Source organism: Candida margitis (assembly GCF_024628925.1).
Source record: "Candida margitis strain CBS 14175 chromosome Unknown scaffold15, whole genome shotgun sequence".
NCBI classification, from domain to species: Eukaryota; Fungi; Ascomycota; class Pichiomycetes; order Serinales; family Debaryomycetaceae; genus Lodderomyces; species Lodderomyces margitis.
Window position 1 is genome coordinate 170,422 of NW_026261724.1, and position 12,946 is coordinate 183,367.

Here is a 12,946-nt window from a genome sequence, read left to right on the forward strand (position 1 = left end):
TTACTATTTTTCTATTTTTCTATTTTTTTTATTTGTTTTTGACAACTCAATAAACGAAAGAACAAACGAACAAAAGAATAAAAAACAATAAAAATAAAAATAAAAATAAGAGTTAATTTTTTTTAATTTTCTTATTTTATTGTTTTTTATTCTTTTCTTGGTCATCCATGCACGCAAAAACAACTACTTCTGCTACTTCACAAGACAGAGGCGGCAATTTGATTTTATTCAACTCCGAAGCGAAATACCCCTCTCTTTGTTATGTACCAATTAGTTAGCTAGTTTCTCGGTGGATAAAGAAGACTTGCTTATACTTGGCGTGTCACCCACTTATATTGCTGTCTCCTTCCTTGATAGGTGCCTTGTTTTTTTTTTTTTCTCATTTTTATTCTTGGAAAGTTGATTAGGGTTAGGGTCGGGTGCAGATGTGTCTCGGTAAAGCACCAAAGAAATAGCAAAAATAATAGGCGGAGCTATTCCTTCAAAAGACAGGCAGTAAAACAAGTACATAAAGAAGGCAATGAAATGAATTTGTTAATCAGAAACCTGTTGTTTGTAACTCTGACAGAAGCATATGCTGAAAGTTTCATTTCCTTTTGTTCCAGACCCTTTTTGTATTGTGTATGCATAAAGTAAAAATCTAGGCACTCATGCATCTTTTTCATTACGAGAGGCATAACTTTGGCTGCGGGTTACTCGCCAAAATGTGAAGCAACGTTTGCCAATTAAATCATAATATGCGTATAAGAATGAAAACGTGCTTGGTTTGGTTTCGAACCAAAAGGGCATCGGTTGTCTATTAGTCTGTAAAGTCTAAGATCTATTATTAGTGTGTAATAGTTATCTGTGTTAGGAATATTAGTATTTCCAATTACAATGGTCTCATTTTTTTAGAGTGTTGTTTTTAGCATTGTACTTGTACTCCGCCGTCTAAAACTTAAAAACAATCGCAGACAATTAACTAAGAGACTTTTTGAGTCTGTTTAGCTGGTTTAAGAAAGAAATACAGTGTCACTTTTGTGGTGTGTATATAGCAAAGAAGGCTGATCAAAAATGAAATTCTCAAAGATACGGTCGAAAGGCAATGGGCTTACTAAATAGCTCTTTTGTTGCTCCAGAGTACGACTAATACATTCAGGTAGTCAATTGGGTGGGTACTGAGATAAAAGTGCACTTTGCAGTTTAATACAATGCAATGCTGACTTGTCTCAATCTCCTGATTTCAATATCATTGCTTCTGGTGCTCGTCAAAAAAAAAGAAGAAAATTTGTCTGTCAATCCGCTCTTCACTCCTGGATAAGCTAGGTTTAGCCTAGCATAGCATAGCTGGGGGTGGTAGAGTTAGAATGTGCATAAACACACAAAGGGTGTCTTATTTGACAAACTGTCATTAGTGTTTGAAATTTTGTTTTGTATTTTTTCTCTGGTGTTTCAAAAGAGAATGCTCAAAAATCAACTTGCAAAAAAGAAAAAAAAATATAAAGATTAAATTAAAAATGGTAAAACACAAAAGCCCTGTTCAGGCAAAAATCGTTTTATACTTTTTCTTTCTACTATTTAGCCTAACTTAACAAATGTATAATGTACTGAATCACCTCGTCGTTTAGGCAAAAACACTCTTAACTGTTGTTTTATTATATGTTTTTTATTAACTTATATTGTTTTCTTTTTTTTTTTTTGCTTACACAATTAAAGTTTGCCCCAGCTTAGAAGAAGTTATTGTTTTAATTTCTTCTTTATACTTAGGAAAATTGTAATTCCACTGAAGATCAAAAGTGAGAACTGGGAATGTAGCTGGTTGGCTCAATTGAGTGGCAAAATGAAATATGTGAAACGCAAGAGGGAATGTAGCTGGCTCACTTGGATTACCTATGAAATAGTGTGCATCTCCTAAATCGAAAAAAATTGCATCTGTTCGTAAACGGTTGGCTATGTGAGTATTTTCTTTCTCTATAACCAGTTACCTATTTAAAATGGTCCAATAATTTGCTTACTGCAGCAGCTAAAGCCAAAAAAAAGAAAAGGGGCCAACTTTAATGAGAGGAAATAAATGAATAGTGCCATGATGGGGTTGGCAGATCCTAGTAGACCCTGAACTAAAAGCTTTGTGGTTTAGACTTTGCATGTAAAGTAAACAATCACTGCATGATGCACGAAAGGATATGAATTGTGGACCGATATTTTTATTCAAAAACATGTGGACAAGTTAAGCATTTCCTACATTATAGCTTAACGCACTACGTCAATAGGTATGTAGAGCCTTTGAATTCAGAAAATCCATTGTTCTCTACCCTGACCCACCCCACACGACGTTATATATCAACGTTGGTTGTCAAGTACTGTTTTGTTTGTTAGGGTTAGAAACCAAAAGATGTTAGGGTTAGAAACCGGACAAAAAAAAGCAAAGACGTAGTGTGGCACTTTTGTGCAATCCTTTTATCATTTTCTTTTGCAATTATAACTAATACCCAATTAAAGCACACGTTGTTCTAAAAACTTTGGATTCAGACAGTTTCTACGCAAGAATTGAAAATTGTTAAAGTTAAGTTCCTCCTCCACAGCTCAGAGGTCCGTTCTTTCTGTTTTTGCTATTAAGTGCTGCAAAGAATACAATGGCTACAATTGCATTAACCTTTTAAAAGGCTCCATTGCATTCAGCTTAGACAAGACCGCCTTTTCAGCAATGTACGAATAACTCTCTCTCTCACTGAGTCTTAGAATAAGGTACATGAGATGGACGAAGAGTGAGGTTTAACAGAGAGAAGTACAACTCGACAAGGACTAAAGCGTGAGCTACAAGGAATCCTTATAAACATGCATTTTACCAACTAAGGTATATAGGAGCCTATTCTTGGTTTCTTCATATTTGAGCTTGTCAACTACATTTCCAGAAGCAGGATGAATGATTCCAATGTCAGGATTCATCATTTTGGCTATTAATAGGGGTTTTCATTTCAACTGTATATGTTTACCAAGCTCAAATATGTATCAGGATTCATATTTCAAATGACCCATTAATTATCTCCAATACCTCTAATCACCTCTCTTCCATTTTCTAAAATCCTTGGTCACTCTTTTTGGCATACAATAAACAGGATCAATCTCATCAAGCCCAAATTTACCATAATCAATCAAACTCAAACCAGTGATCCCAAAACACGTGTGATATATATCAGTTTGATTATCAGGACGATCACTGATCCCCCCTTCAATAGGATCCTGACAACTCAATATAAACGCCTCCAATTTCTCCAAATCGACCCAGTGTGCCTTCCCTAGGATCGACAATGTCGACAAGACCCACCAACTATAACACACATCAGGAAGCTTCTCGGGTCGTCCATTGAACCCACCCGAGGGTAAAACTTGACGTTCACTTAACCAACTACATATTTTTTCGTCCAATCCATCATCAACGAGTACATCGAGTTTGTTCATTATGGCAAGGGCACCAACACATACAAATGCTTGCGCCGCGTGTGACTCTGACCCAGGAACTAAGCCAAATCCACCGTCGAAATTCAAACATTGCATGATAAAATTGATGGCAGGTTCGGCAACGTCCATTGTCAATTCATCCAACAATGACAATGCCGAAATTGCTGTATAGGCAAATCTAGTATCTACTTCGCCAAATCTGTCCCCCTGGAAACTACCATTGGACAACTGCAACCCCTTGACAAATTGGACAAGTCGCAGTTTCTGATCCTGTGTCAACATGGATAAGTTGGCATCATATATTTTCAAGATTTGAAGTGCTGACAATGTTGAAAGTATATGGGCATCATGTTTTGGAAATGAGCCAAATGCACCAAACCTATCATCCCAACAACTCAATACATATTTGATCACGTCTTGTTGTGGGAGCGTTGTATCATTGAGGCTTTTCATGGTGATCAATGCTGTTACCCCCCAGTATAATCCATTCATGCGTAGGTGCTCACTTAGCCAGTATTCGTAAGAGCGGTTAGACTCCTGATCTATTATAAATTTGATGTGCTTTTCCTTGCATAATGCATGATATGGGGTTGACGATGCCATGGTGGCTGTAGAGAATCAATTGGGTTGCATTGTTTGGTGGCTCGCACTTTACAAAACGCGATATGTACTGTTTTCTTAATTTTACCTATACGCTACCAAAAGGTTTTCAATGTGTTTTACAGTCGACTTAAAAGTATAAATCCTTAAACTCAAACTTTTTCGATGCTGGCCAATACTCCAAATAATTCAATTTTCTACTCCCTTCATTCATAGCCAGAGTCAAATTGACCACCCTGCACCCTTGGTAAACCACCTCAAAATTATCAAAGCTACTATCATTCAACACAATGGCATTGGGCAAAGGTTCAATTCTCAAGCAATGCTGGAATTGGGTATTGACAACTTTCAAATCCTTCTTGAATGGCTGCAAAGTTCCTTGATCAAGTAAAGTCTTGATCAATTTCCTCGCTTGTCTAGTCCTGTTTGGAATGCGTTCATCTTTACTCTGAACCAATCTGTCAATTCTCTCCTTATCGTTCAACTCATCGATATCATCTTCATTGTTTGCCTCAACATCCAATGGGAACATCAAGTCATTTCTTTTGAACTTACTCATTAGTTTATCTTTCATAATAACCAATTCTTGCGATAGGTAGCTCAATCTCGTTGGGTTCCATGCCAAAATCAAGTTTCCTCGAGGCAATAGCTTTTCCAACCTATTGACAAACAACCTAGGAATTGAAGCTTGAGGAAATGTGTTTATGCACGACGAGCCGAGGGAATATGTAGACTGCCAAGGATCGTTATCTCCCGGAATAAGAACTATCTTGCAACGTTGCACAATGTTGGGATACTCGCTTAATATCTTTGTAAATTGGTCAAAGTTGCCCTTGTATAACTCAGAATTGGACAAATTAGCATCTGACGTAGAACCTGACGAAGTCAAGGGGCGTGATGTGAAGGATCCAGTAAATACCAACGCCAAAGGGATATAAGCTTGCGTTTCCTCTGAGTCCAAAGCTTCAACAATCGCATTTTCCAATCGATGGAAAAACTTTTGCATGGCTTGTAAAGTTTTATTAGAATCAAGGTACAAATCACACCCCATCATGATAATTCTGTGGTTTTGTAATGACTTTTCCAATTGCACTAATTTCTTTCGAAATGTCTTGGGAATCTTTATGGCTCTATCGCCACTAGGCACCATGTGTTTGTGTATACCCAAAAAATCGACATGTCCATACACATCCAAACTCCTGTCTCTTCTCTCAGCTGGCGGTTGTGCTATGTTACTAACATAAAAGCAACCGCCGATGTAGTCCTGTTTTTGATTCAAATTACCACCGGAAGCCGAGTAGATACCTTCTACCAATACAAACATTCCGATACAGTAAAAAGATCCCTGATTTTTCATAGCTTGATTCAAGTTCAATTCAATGTAACCAGTAGCATCCTCCAAAATATACTCATCAGTCGAGTTCTTTGACAATAGCCCAAATAAAAGAAACTTTTGCCCATCACGGCCAAGCATATTTTTGATTAATGTGATTTCATTGTTTTTGCTGATTCCGTCAATAGTGAGCGAATTCAAATTTGAGATACTTGTCATTGACGCCTTTTGAAAGTTTTCATTTCTCGACAACCGATCCATAATTAGGAAATAGTGATTGTTTCGCGACTCAGTTAGTGCTTTGGTATTGAGGCTCAACTTGGACAAAAGAGGTAACCTCTCCTTCGTTAAGTATACGTCAAAATGTTTTCGACTCTTGTCAAATATACTGCGTGGTTGATTTAGCGGAGAAACAAATTGGAAATAGTCTTCCCACTGCAACTGTACATCCTCCTCAACGACCTCATCTACTATGGTATTTGTTCTCCCCGCCTTTTGCATTTGCACAACGTCATTCTTCCTTTGTATCTCCTTCAACACTGCTTTCAATCCATTACCATCAATGAATATCCCCCTATCTTCTAACTTCCAGAACTTAGCTATCTCCTCTAAAAATTGTTGCGACTGCGGACTCTTCCAATCGAAACCAAACTTTAGACTGATAGTGTCTGTCAATATTGACAACGCTTCTGTATTCACATTCAACCCATGTTTTTTAGTCAAAGTCCTAAACACAATAGGTCTGAGATTTGAAGGCTGTAGCTTTATTGGCAACGCAGTAGTGGTGTTTGCTGTGGTTAGCTCTACCATTGGTGTTTGGAACAAGACTACAGGAATAATTGAAGATAGAAATAAAAAAAGACGCGTCTTTAAAACAATAATACCCGCTACCATTTAAATAATACTATTACATTTTACTTGCACAAAAACACTCTAGAAAATTTCCAGCTTCACTCTCAAATAGATGTCGTTAATATTAGCATCACTGTCTTTAAACTCCAGCAATACGATGCAGTCATTTATGAGCTCCTTTACTGAACACAATCGGTAGCTTAATTCATTTAATTTCTTCAACGTTAAATACTCGGATAAAATTCGCGATGGATTCGATTCATTGTCAAGTTCTAATTGTTGGATAGTGTCTTCCGATTTGTTCGATGCATCAGTCAAGAATTTATGTGCTACTTCGTAGTACCTTTCACAATCACCAAGTCCACTAAACTGAAATGATTTTGTCATTTTTTCTAACGCTCTCAAGTTTTCTTCGATATTAGTATCGGTTTTCAAAAACTGTTGAGGCTTTGGCGACGGAGATTCGACTTGTTTTCGTAATTTTTCAATCTTTTGTTCGATACGTGACGACTTTATGAAGTAATCGTTCACCTCTTCTGCCGGAAGCTTAGCGGCGCGGAATCGATCTCTTAATGACATTTCCACTTGTATCTCGCGATTCTTCCGCACTTGCAAGTCAAGTTCTTGTCCCGCTTGTTTAAGCTCAAACCCTGTATCGAAAAGCCTCTCGTCCAACTCTCTAATCCTTTTATGAAGTGTCGAATTTTCATCTTTAAGCTGGCGCACTTCTTCCTCATGAATCAGTTTCAATTGTGTCAACTCCTTTTCATTAGACTTCCGTAGTCTTAACACCTCTGCTTCATGTGCAGCTTTAAGTTGAGTGATTTCTTCAGTATGTTTGCGCTCACTATTGACTCGCAATTGATCAGCTTCGACAGTTTTATTGAACAAGTCATTTTCAATCTCGTCCAATTTTGCCGTAAAAGTATCATGAACTCTGCTCAACTCGGATTTTAGCTTTTTATTTTCCAACTGGATATCCTCCAATAGCAGTAAAACCTTCTTGTGTTCTCTTTCCAAAGATCGGAAGTTTTCCAATGCCAATAATCGCTCCTTCTCTCTTGCCCGCGTCACCACCTCATCTACCTCATCAAAGTCGTCACGCCCAATATCGTCACTAAAGCTTACTCTTTTCCCCCGATGATTGTCAAGGTAGTCGGAGTTCAGCGAATCCTTGGCCCCATCATAGTCATTGTGCTCGTTCGAGGTGAAATAGTGGACGATTCTCGATAGGAATCCATTACTGTGGGGCGTTTCAGTAGCTGGCTTTGTGACTTTGTATTTGTCTCTGGTGTAAGGTGAAGAATCGGCAAACCTTCTACTAATTTCATTTCTTGATCTTCTTTGCGCGGCGTTTAGTGGTTTAAGTGGGGAGCCAAGTATTCTCGAAGATCTTTCCGTTGCTTCATTCGACGCCAAACCATATTTGGCCTCTAAATTCTTCCTCAATCCATCTAATTCGTAATTTCTTCCATGGGGTTTGGTTTTAGTTCTTTTATCATCTAGATCATTCCTCCCCAATCGCGTTGCAAAAGACGAATCCAACTTGACCCCATCCGAGAAGGAAACACCCCTATCTTTAACTGCATCTGAATAAAGGTCGTACTTAGATACCACTGAAGGTTGATACCGAGTTCTTTCAGAGGCCAATTTATCCCTTAAACCCGCTGTTGAGGAAGAAACATCAGTGTATCGATCTGAAGTGTATCCTTCTCGATCAAGTGAAGATAAACGCGGGTATAAAGCACTTCTTGATGGTGGACTTATACGACCATCGTTGGCCCTCCGTGAAGCCCTGTACTTGTCTAATAAATCCGACATGCTAAGTAGTTCATCTAACGTCTTTCTTTTCCTAAAATGCTCTATTCATTTCTTTTTTCTCTTTTGTTTATTTTGGTTTTGTTCCATTCGCGTGTTGAAAAAGAATCAGTGTCAAAACTCAATACTACATTGAATCTACGACAAACTTCTCTATAATTTTATCACTGTCTATTCTTCCTATAAAATCAATCTTAAATAAATCATACTTCCGCCTAATTTTTTAATGTCATTGAACTGGCAGATGACTCCAAATCTTCCTTCTTCTTAGCTGGTGGCCTTTCGTCAAGGCTACACAATCCGTTATCCTTGACAAAGATCGTCGTCACCACACATATAGCCATAAGCGGAATCAACAAGTAGAAATAATTTCTCAAGGCTTTGGTGTAAATGTCTCTGATTTCCTTGGTTTCGGCAACTGACAAGCTGCTCACATCAACCTTGTTATATATATGTCCCTTGACGTAATCTATGGTCAGTTGGGTCAAGGATGTATTCGAATTAAGGTTGTTCAAAGAGCCAAGGACGGAGTTGCTGACAATGGTCGATCCAACGGCAATACCAACACATCCACCTAAAGATCTCAAAACGTTTCTAGTCGAAATAGCAACTGCCCTTTCAGCTTTCTTACAATTAGCTTGAACTGCCACCATCGAAGGTTGGAACGAAAAACCAACACCCGTTCCCATGATCAACAAGATCAATACATTGATTCCATCAGGTAAGCTAGCATTCCAAAGAAGCAAAAGACCACAGGCCAAACACCAAAGTATATATCCGGCTACCACCACATAAAAGTAATGTCCAGTGAAGGTGATTAGTTGACCAGCAACTACCGAAAATCCGGCCTGACACAACACCAAGGGCAACAAAAATATGGATGTGTGGAGTTCATCTTTGCCCTTGACAATTTGAAAGTAGTATGGCAAATAGTAGGTAAAACTATAGTATGCAGCACCAAAACAAAAAGTTGCCAAATAAATCAAGCACAAAGACAAGTTCTTAAACAATCTCAATGGAACCATTGGAAGCTTAGCTACTTTGCCTTCAATGCCCAAAAACAAAATCATAAAGACGCCACCGATGGTGAACATAACAATCACAAGGGTGCTGTTCCAAGAGTAAGTGACACCACCGCCATTTAAAGGAACCAAGATCAAGGTCAATCCAGCAGTTGCACTAAGAATACCAAAGTAGTCAATGTTCTTGAACTTTTCCTTTCTTGAAATGACATCGTCGAACTTCTTGTTATTCTTCAATGAAAAGAATAAAACGATGTTGACGCAAAAGGCAGCTGGTGCAAGAAAGTAGTAGTAGCTCCTCCAACTTGATTGCTTGATGAACCCCGACATGATAAATGGACCAATTGCGTTACCTAATCCCACACTTGATCCCAAAATTCCTTGGTATTTGCCTCTGTCTTTGAGTGAGACAATGTCACTCAAGATAACCATACATAAACTCGAAACACCACCGTTTCCAATACCGGCCAATGCTCTAAAGACAAAGAACTCAATACCATTGCGAGCAACAGAACAAGCAATATCTCCAATACACAATATCATGAGACATGTAATGATGACATTCTTTCTGCCAAAAATGTCCGATAATCTACCAAACAATACTTGACAAACTGTGTTTGCCAATAAGGAAGCGGAACCGGCCCAGTTAATCAGTTGTTGGGCATTCAAGTCCTTACCTATTTCCGAAAGACCTACAGTAATACCAGTCTGATCAGCAAAACTGACAAAGTTGGCCAAAGATAAAGTTAGTAGGATGGTAATGATTTGTGACGTTGGTAGTTGGTTGAAATGTGCATCTCCTAACTTATCAGCAAGTTCCTTGGCCTCGACTGGTTGATTTCCGACAACTGTATGTATACTTTCAGTTGGTGTTGTGGGGACAGTTTTCTCAGAATATTTTGGTCCATTACCCTCTTCAAACTTGATATGCTTGTCTTGAGAGTATTTTGTTTCTGCAGACGAGGTACTATTATTTCTCTCTTGGCTCATACTTGTTGATTCAAAAAGTTGGTGGTTTTCAGTCTTAAACTCCAGGTAAATTACACCTCCCCATGGGCAAATTTACCCATACTTATATTGCAAAAATCAAAGGATAAGCTTCCACAGAGGACAGAGTAGGTGAGGGAAAATATCGGGACGCTGCATGGGTGAGAACAATAAAATCTTTCAACTCCTTCTTAGAAGGGGATGTTACTGTCAGAAACAATAGAACATCCTTTCAACAGCTATGTAATCACATATAATTATAGAAACTCAGCTAAAAACCTTATTGTATTACACCACAGCAATTGAAGAAAGATGATAGAAAACAGGTTTCGTTGATTTAGTGAATTTGCCTTTACCTCTTCCTTTCTTCTTTGTCTTCTTTGTTTCTTTTTCTTTTGCAATCATAGCCACACTACGAACACAAAGACAGTGGTTCATTAAGTATGCATTAATCTTTTTCATCGCAAGAAATTTTCAGATGATTGGAAATGTTTTCTCCCCTGATGAGACAATGGAGAGCGGAAATTCGAGATGGGCGCAGGCTGTGGGCATAACAAAACCTATAGTATTACCGATCTTAAAGAAAATGCAAGTAACGTGAACACTGGAGCTACTAGTGATAAGAAATAGTTAATAAGGACTTCCTGCCAGCAGAAGAAAGTTATAGACTTTGCAGAAAGTTTTCACTAAAAAAGGATATTTTGTGTATCTCCTATTTTGGATCCGAATTTGCAATTCCATAAAACTTTTTGATGAGGAACCAATTGTTGTAAGAGTATGCACGTTTTCTTGTGTAGTTCACATTTGTGTTAGGCTACTATAGAACAACTACCACAACACCACAGCCATAGCAACACAGTGCTGTAGAAATATGTCATTACACAAAGTTGTTGTCATTGGTTGATTAGGAAAACTACTATAACTCCTTCTTTACGGAAAAAGAAAATAATACTGAAATAGCGCAATTGTGTCGAACAATTAAATTGCGGAATTTCTGATACTCTTTGCAATATCTCAGGGGGTGAGATCAGATCAACTAAGCCAAAGTCCAAATATTCAGGGCTTTTATTGGGTAGATCTGAGATATTCCCTTTCAGAGATGGGTTGTACTTATGAAGATATTGCAATGTTGGCTACTTTCCTAGAACCCTTAAAGGGTTTCGAAATGAAAAGGAGGGCTTGACGCAGAATCGGCAAATGCAATATATAGCTTGGCATTGATAAGAATGCAAATACCCATGTGGCCACGCCTAAAGACTTAGCCCAGAATTTTAATTCTGGGCTAAAACTCAAGAAAACAAAGCGAATTTCATGTGATGAGAATAATGGTTCTGTCTAGTCTGATGTACCTTCCTTTGTTCTAAATTTGACATGTCTGCGGAAAACCTTGTTGGTGATGTTTTAACTCCAAAGAGTAAAAGATTCAGCAGCTTCGCCGCTAAAAGAGAAACGCCTAGAGTGGTCTTTGCTTTGGAAGAACTTCAAATGCCGATATTTGACCTTGCATAACAGTGTTCTAAGCTTATTTGTCGAAAATAAAAGATTTATCTCAAGGGGGATAGAGTGGACAACTATTAGATGGCATGGGTTCTTGGTATTTCTCCATTGTTCCACTTTCTATTGTTTGCCTTTACCTCCTTTCAGAGGAAAAGATGTTTCGGAAAATTTAGGATAGCGCTTATACTGACAGATACTGCATATACGGTGTCCACTATAAGGAAGAGAAGTACACAAAAAAGCAATACTGTGGCATCACAAATTCATTCGAATTCGCCTTTTCTGTGTTCCTGGGCATAGGCATCCTAAAGAAAAGGGAAAAGATAAGCTAACGTAGAGAATAACTACAGCTACATACAATTCAAGTTAATGTCTGTAGTGAAGTATTACCTTACCATATACAACCTCTTTCTTGATCAAATATGCCTATAGTGAATAGAGCGAAAAGAAATAAAAGAAAAATGTTTTAATTGCGCCAAAACCGTTATGCACATTGAGTTAAACATCAAAAGTCTAAAGTGCGTCTAGAAGCGCTTTCCCGTTTCTATCAGTTAAAACGGGAAATTTGACTATTCTATTGTTTTTTTAACAGGGTGAGAGGAGGCTATTGTTCAACACTATCCTCTTCTAATCTAAAACCAGACAAGAACCATCAAATCAGGGCAATTTGAACATGTGCACATGAGCGCAATTACACAAACCGGAAAAACCTTTATACTTTTTTTTTCGACATTGGGGATTAAATTGATGACTTTTTTTGTTTTCTTGGCCAATCAGAAAGTAGAATTGATGCATATGAAACAATATTTATCCTCTGGTTATGAAATCACAACGGTTTTTAAAGTATAGAGTTAGGTATGGAAAAGTTAGTTGCTTTTCTCGTAATTACAAAACGGTTGAAAGTTTGAGGATTCGACATCAACACTCGTTTTACCATTTACAGTAGCATATGCAACTAGATTTGAAAGGGATGCTTCTGGTTCCATTGAAATGAGATAGGCAGACATTGTTGAGCCACATTTCGCCTAAGCACGTGGTGGATAGGATGGATACTGTCTATTACTTTGACAGGCTATCTTTTGTGTTCTAAATTACTGACATAAACTGACAAGCATATTAACTTTGATGTGAGGTGACTAAAATTGTGGATACTACTATTGTAGATTACGACGTGGCTTTTTTCGGGATATACCAAAAACGGAAAGCCACACTCGGATTAACCTAGACTTTTTTTGTTGATCTCCTCCGTTAGACTGTAGAAGGAGGATTTTAGAAGCCTGAAGCCTTGTCGGTGTTTGCCCCTACTAAAGTAAGCCAAATCAGAATAATTTTTAAGCGCTTATCCTTCAGTGCGTTACACAGGTTATTTCGTTCTAATTTCATTTCTCAATTTTAATCT

At 38.0% G+C, this 12,946-nt stretch overlaps 4 protein-coding genes across 4 annotated transcripts; all 4 read right to left on the minus strand. All coding sequences in view use genetic code 12, as the record gives it.

The window, feature by feature from the left end:
* Positions 1 to 3,033: 3,033 nt before the first annotated feature.
* BET2 (Rab geranylgeranyltransferase) lies at positions 3,034 to 4,041 on the minus strand (the record flags this gene model as incomplete). Its single annotated transcript, XM_051818223.1, has 1 exon — positions 3,034 to 4,041. One exon carries the CDS (start codon positions 4,039 to 4,041, stop codon positions 3,034 to 3,036), a length of 1,008 nt encoding a protein of 335 aa, XP_051674349.1.
* Positions 4,042 to 4,168: 127 nt separating this feature from the next.
* DPB2 (DNA polymerase epsilon noncatalytic subunit) lies at positions 4,169 to 6,181 on the minus strand (the record flags this gene model as incomplete). The annotated part of the gene is made up of 1 exon (XM_051818234.1): positions 4,169 to 6,181. The coding sequence occupies one exon, from the start codon at positions 6,179 to 6,181 to the stop codon at positions 4,169 to 4,171; it is 2,013 nt and encodes a 670-aa protein (XP_051674350.1).
* A 123-nt stretch (positions 6,182 to 6,304) lies between these two features.
* Positions 6,305 to 8,044, minus strand: CANMA_000085 (uncharacterized protein; the record flags this gene model as incomplete). The annotated part of the gene is made up of 1 exon (XM_051818245.1): positions 6,305 to 8,044. The coding sequence occupies one exon, from the start codon at positions 8,042 to 8,044 to the stop codon at positions 6,305 to 6,307; it is 1,740 nt and encodes a 579-aa protein (XP_051674351.1).
* A 212-nt stretch (positions 8,045 to 8,256) lies between these two features.
* Positions 8,257 to 10,053, minus strand: CANMA_000086 (uncharacterized protein; the record flags this gene model as incomplete). The annotated part of the gene is made up of 1 exon (XM_051818255.1): positions 8,257 to 10,053. The coding sequence occupies one exon, from the start codon at positions 10,051 to 10,053 to the stop codon at positions 8,257 to 8,259; it is 1,797 nt and encodes a 598-aa protein (XP_051674352.1).
* Between the last annotated feature and the right edge of the window lie 2,893 nt (positions 10,054 to 12,946).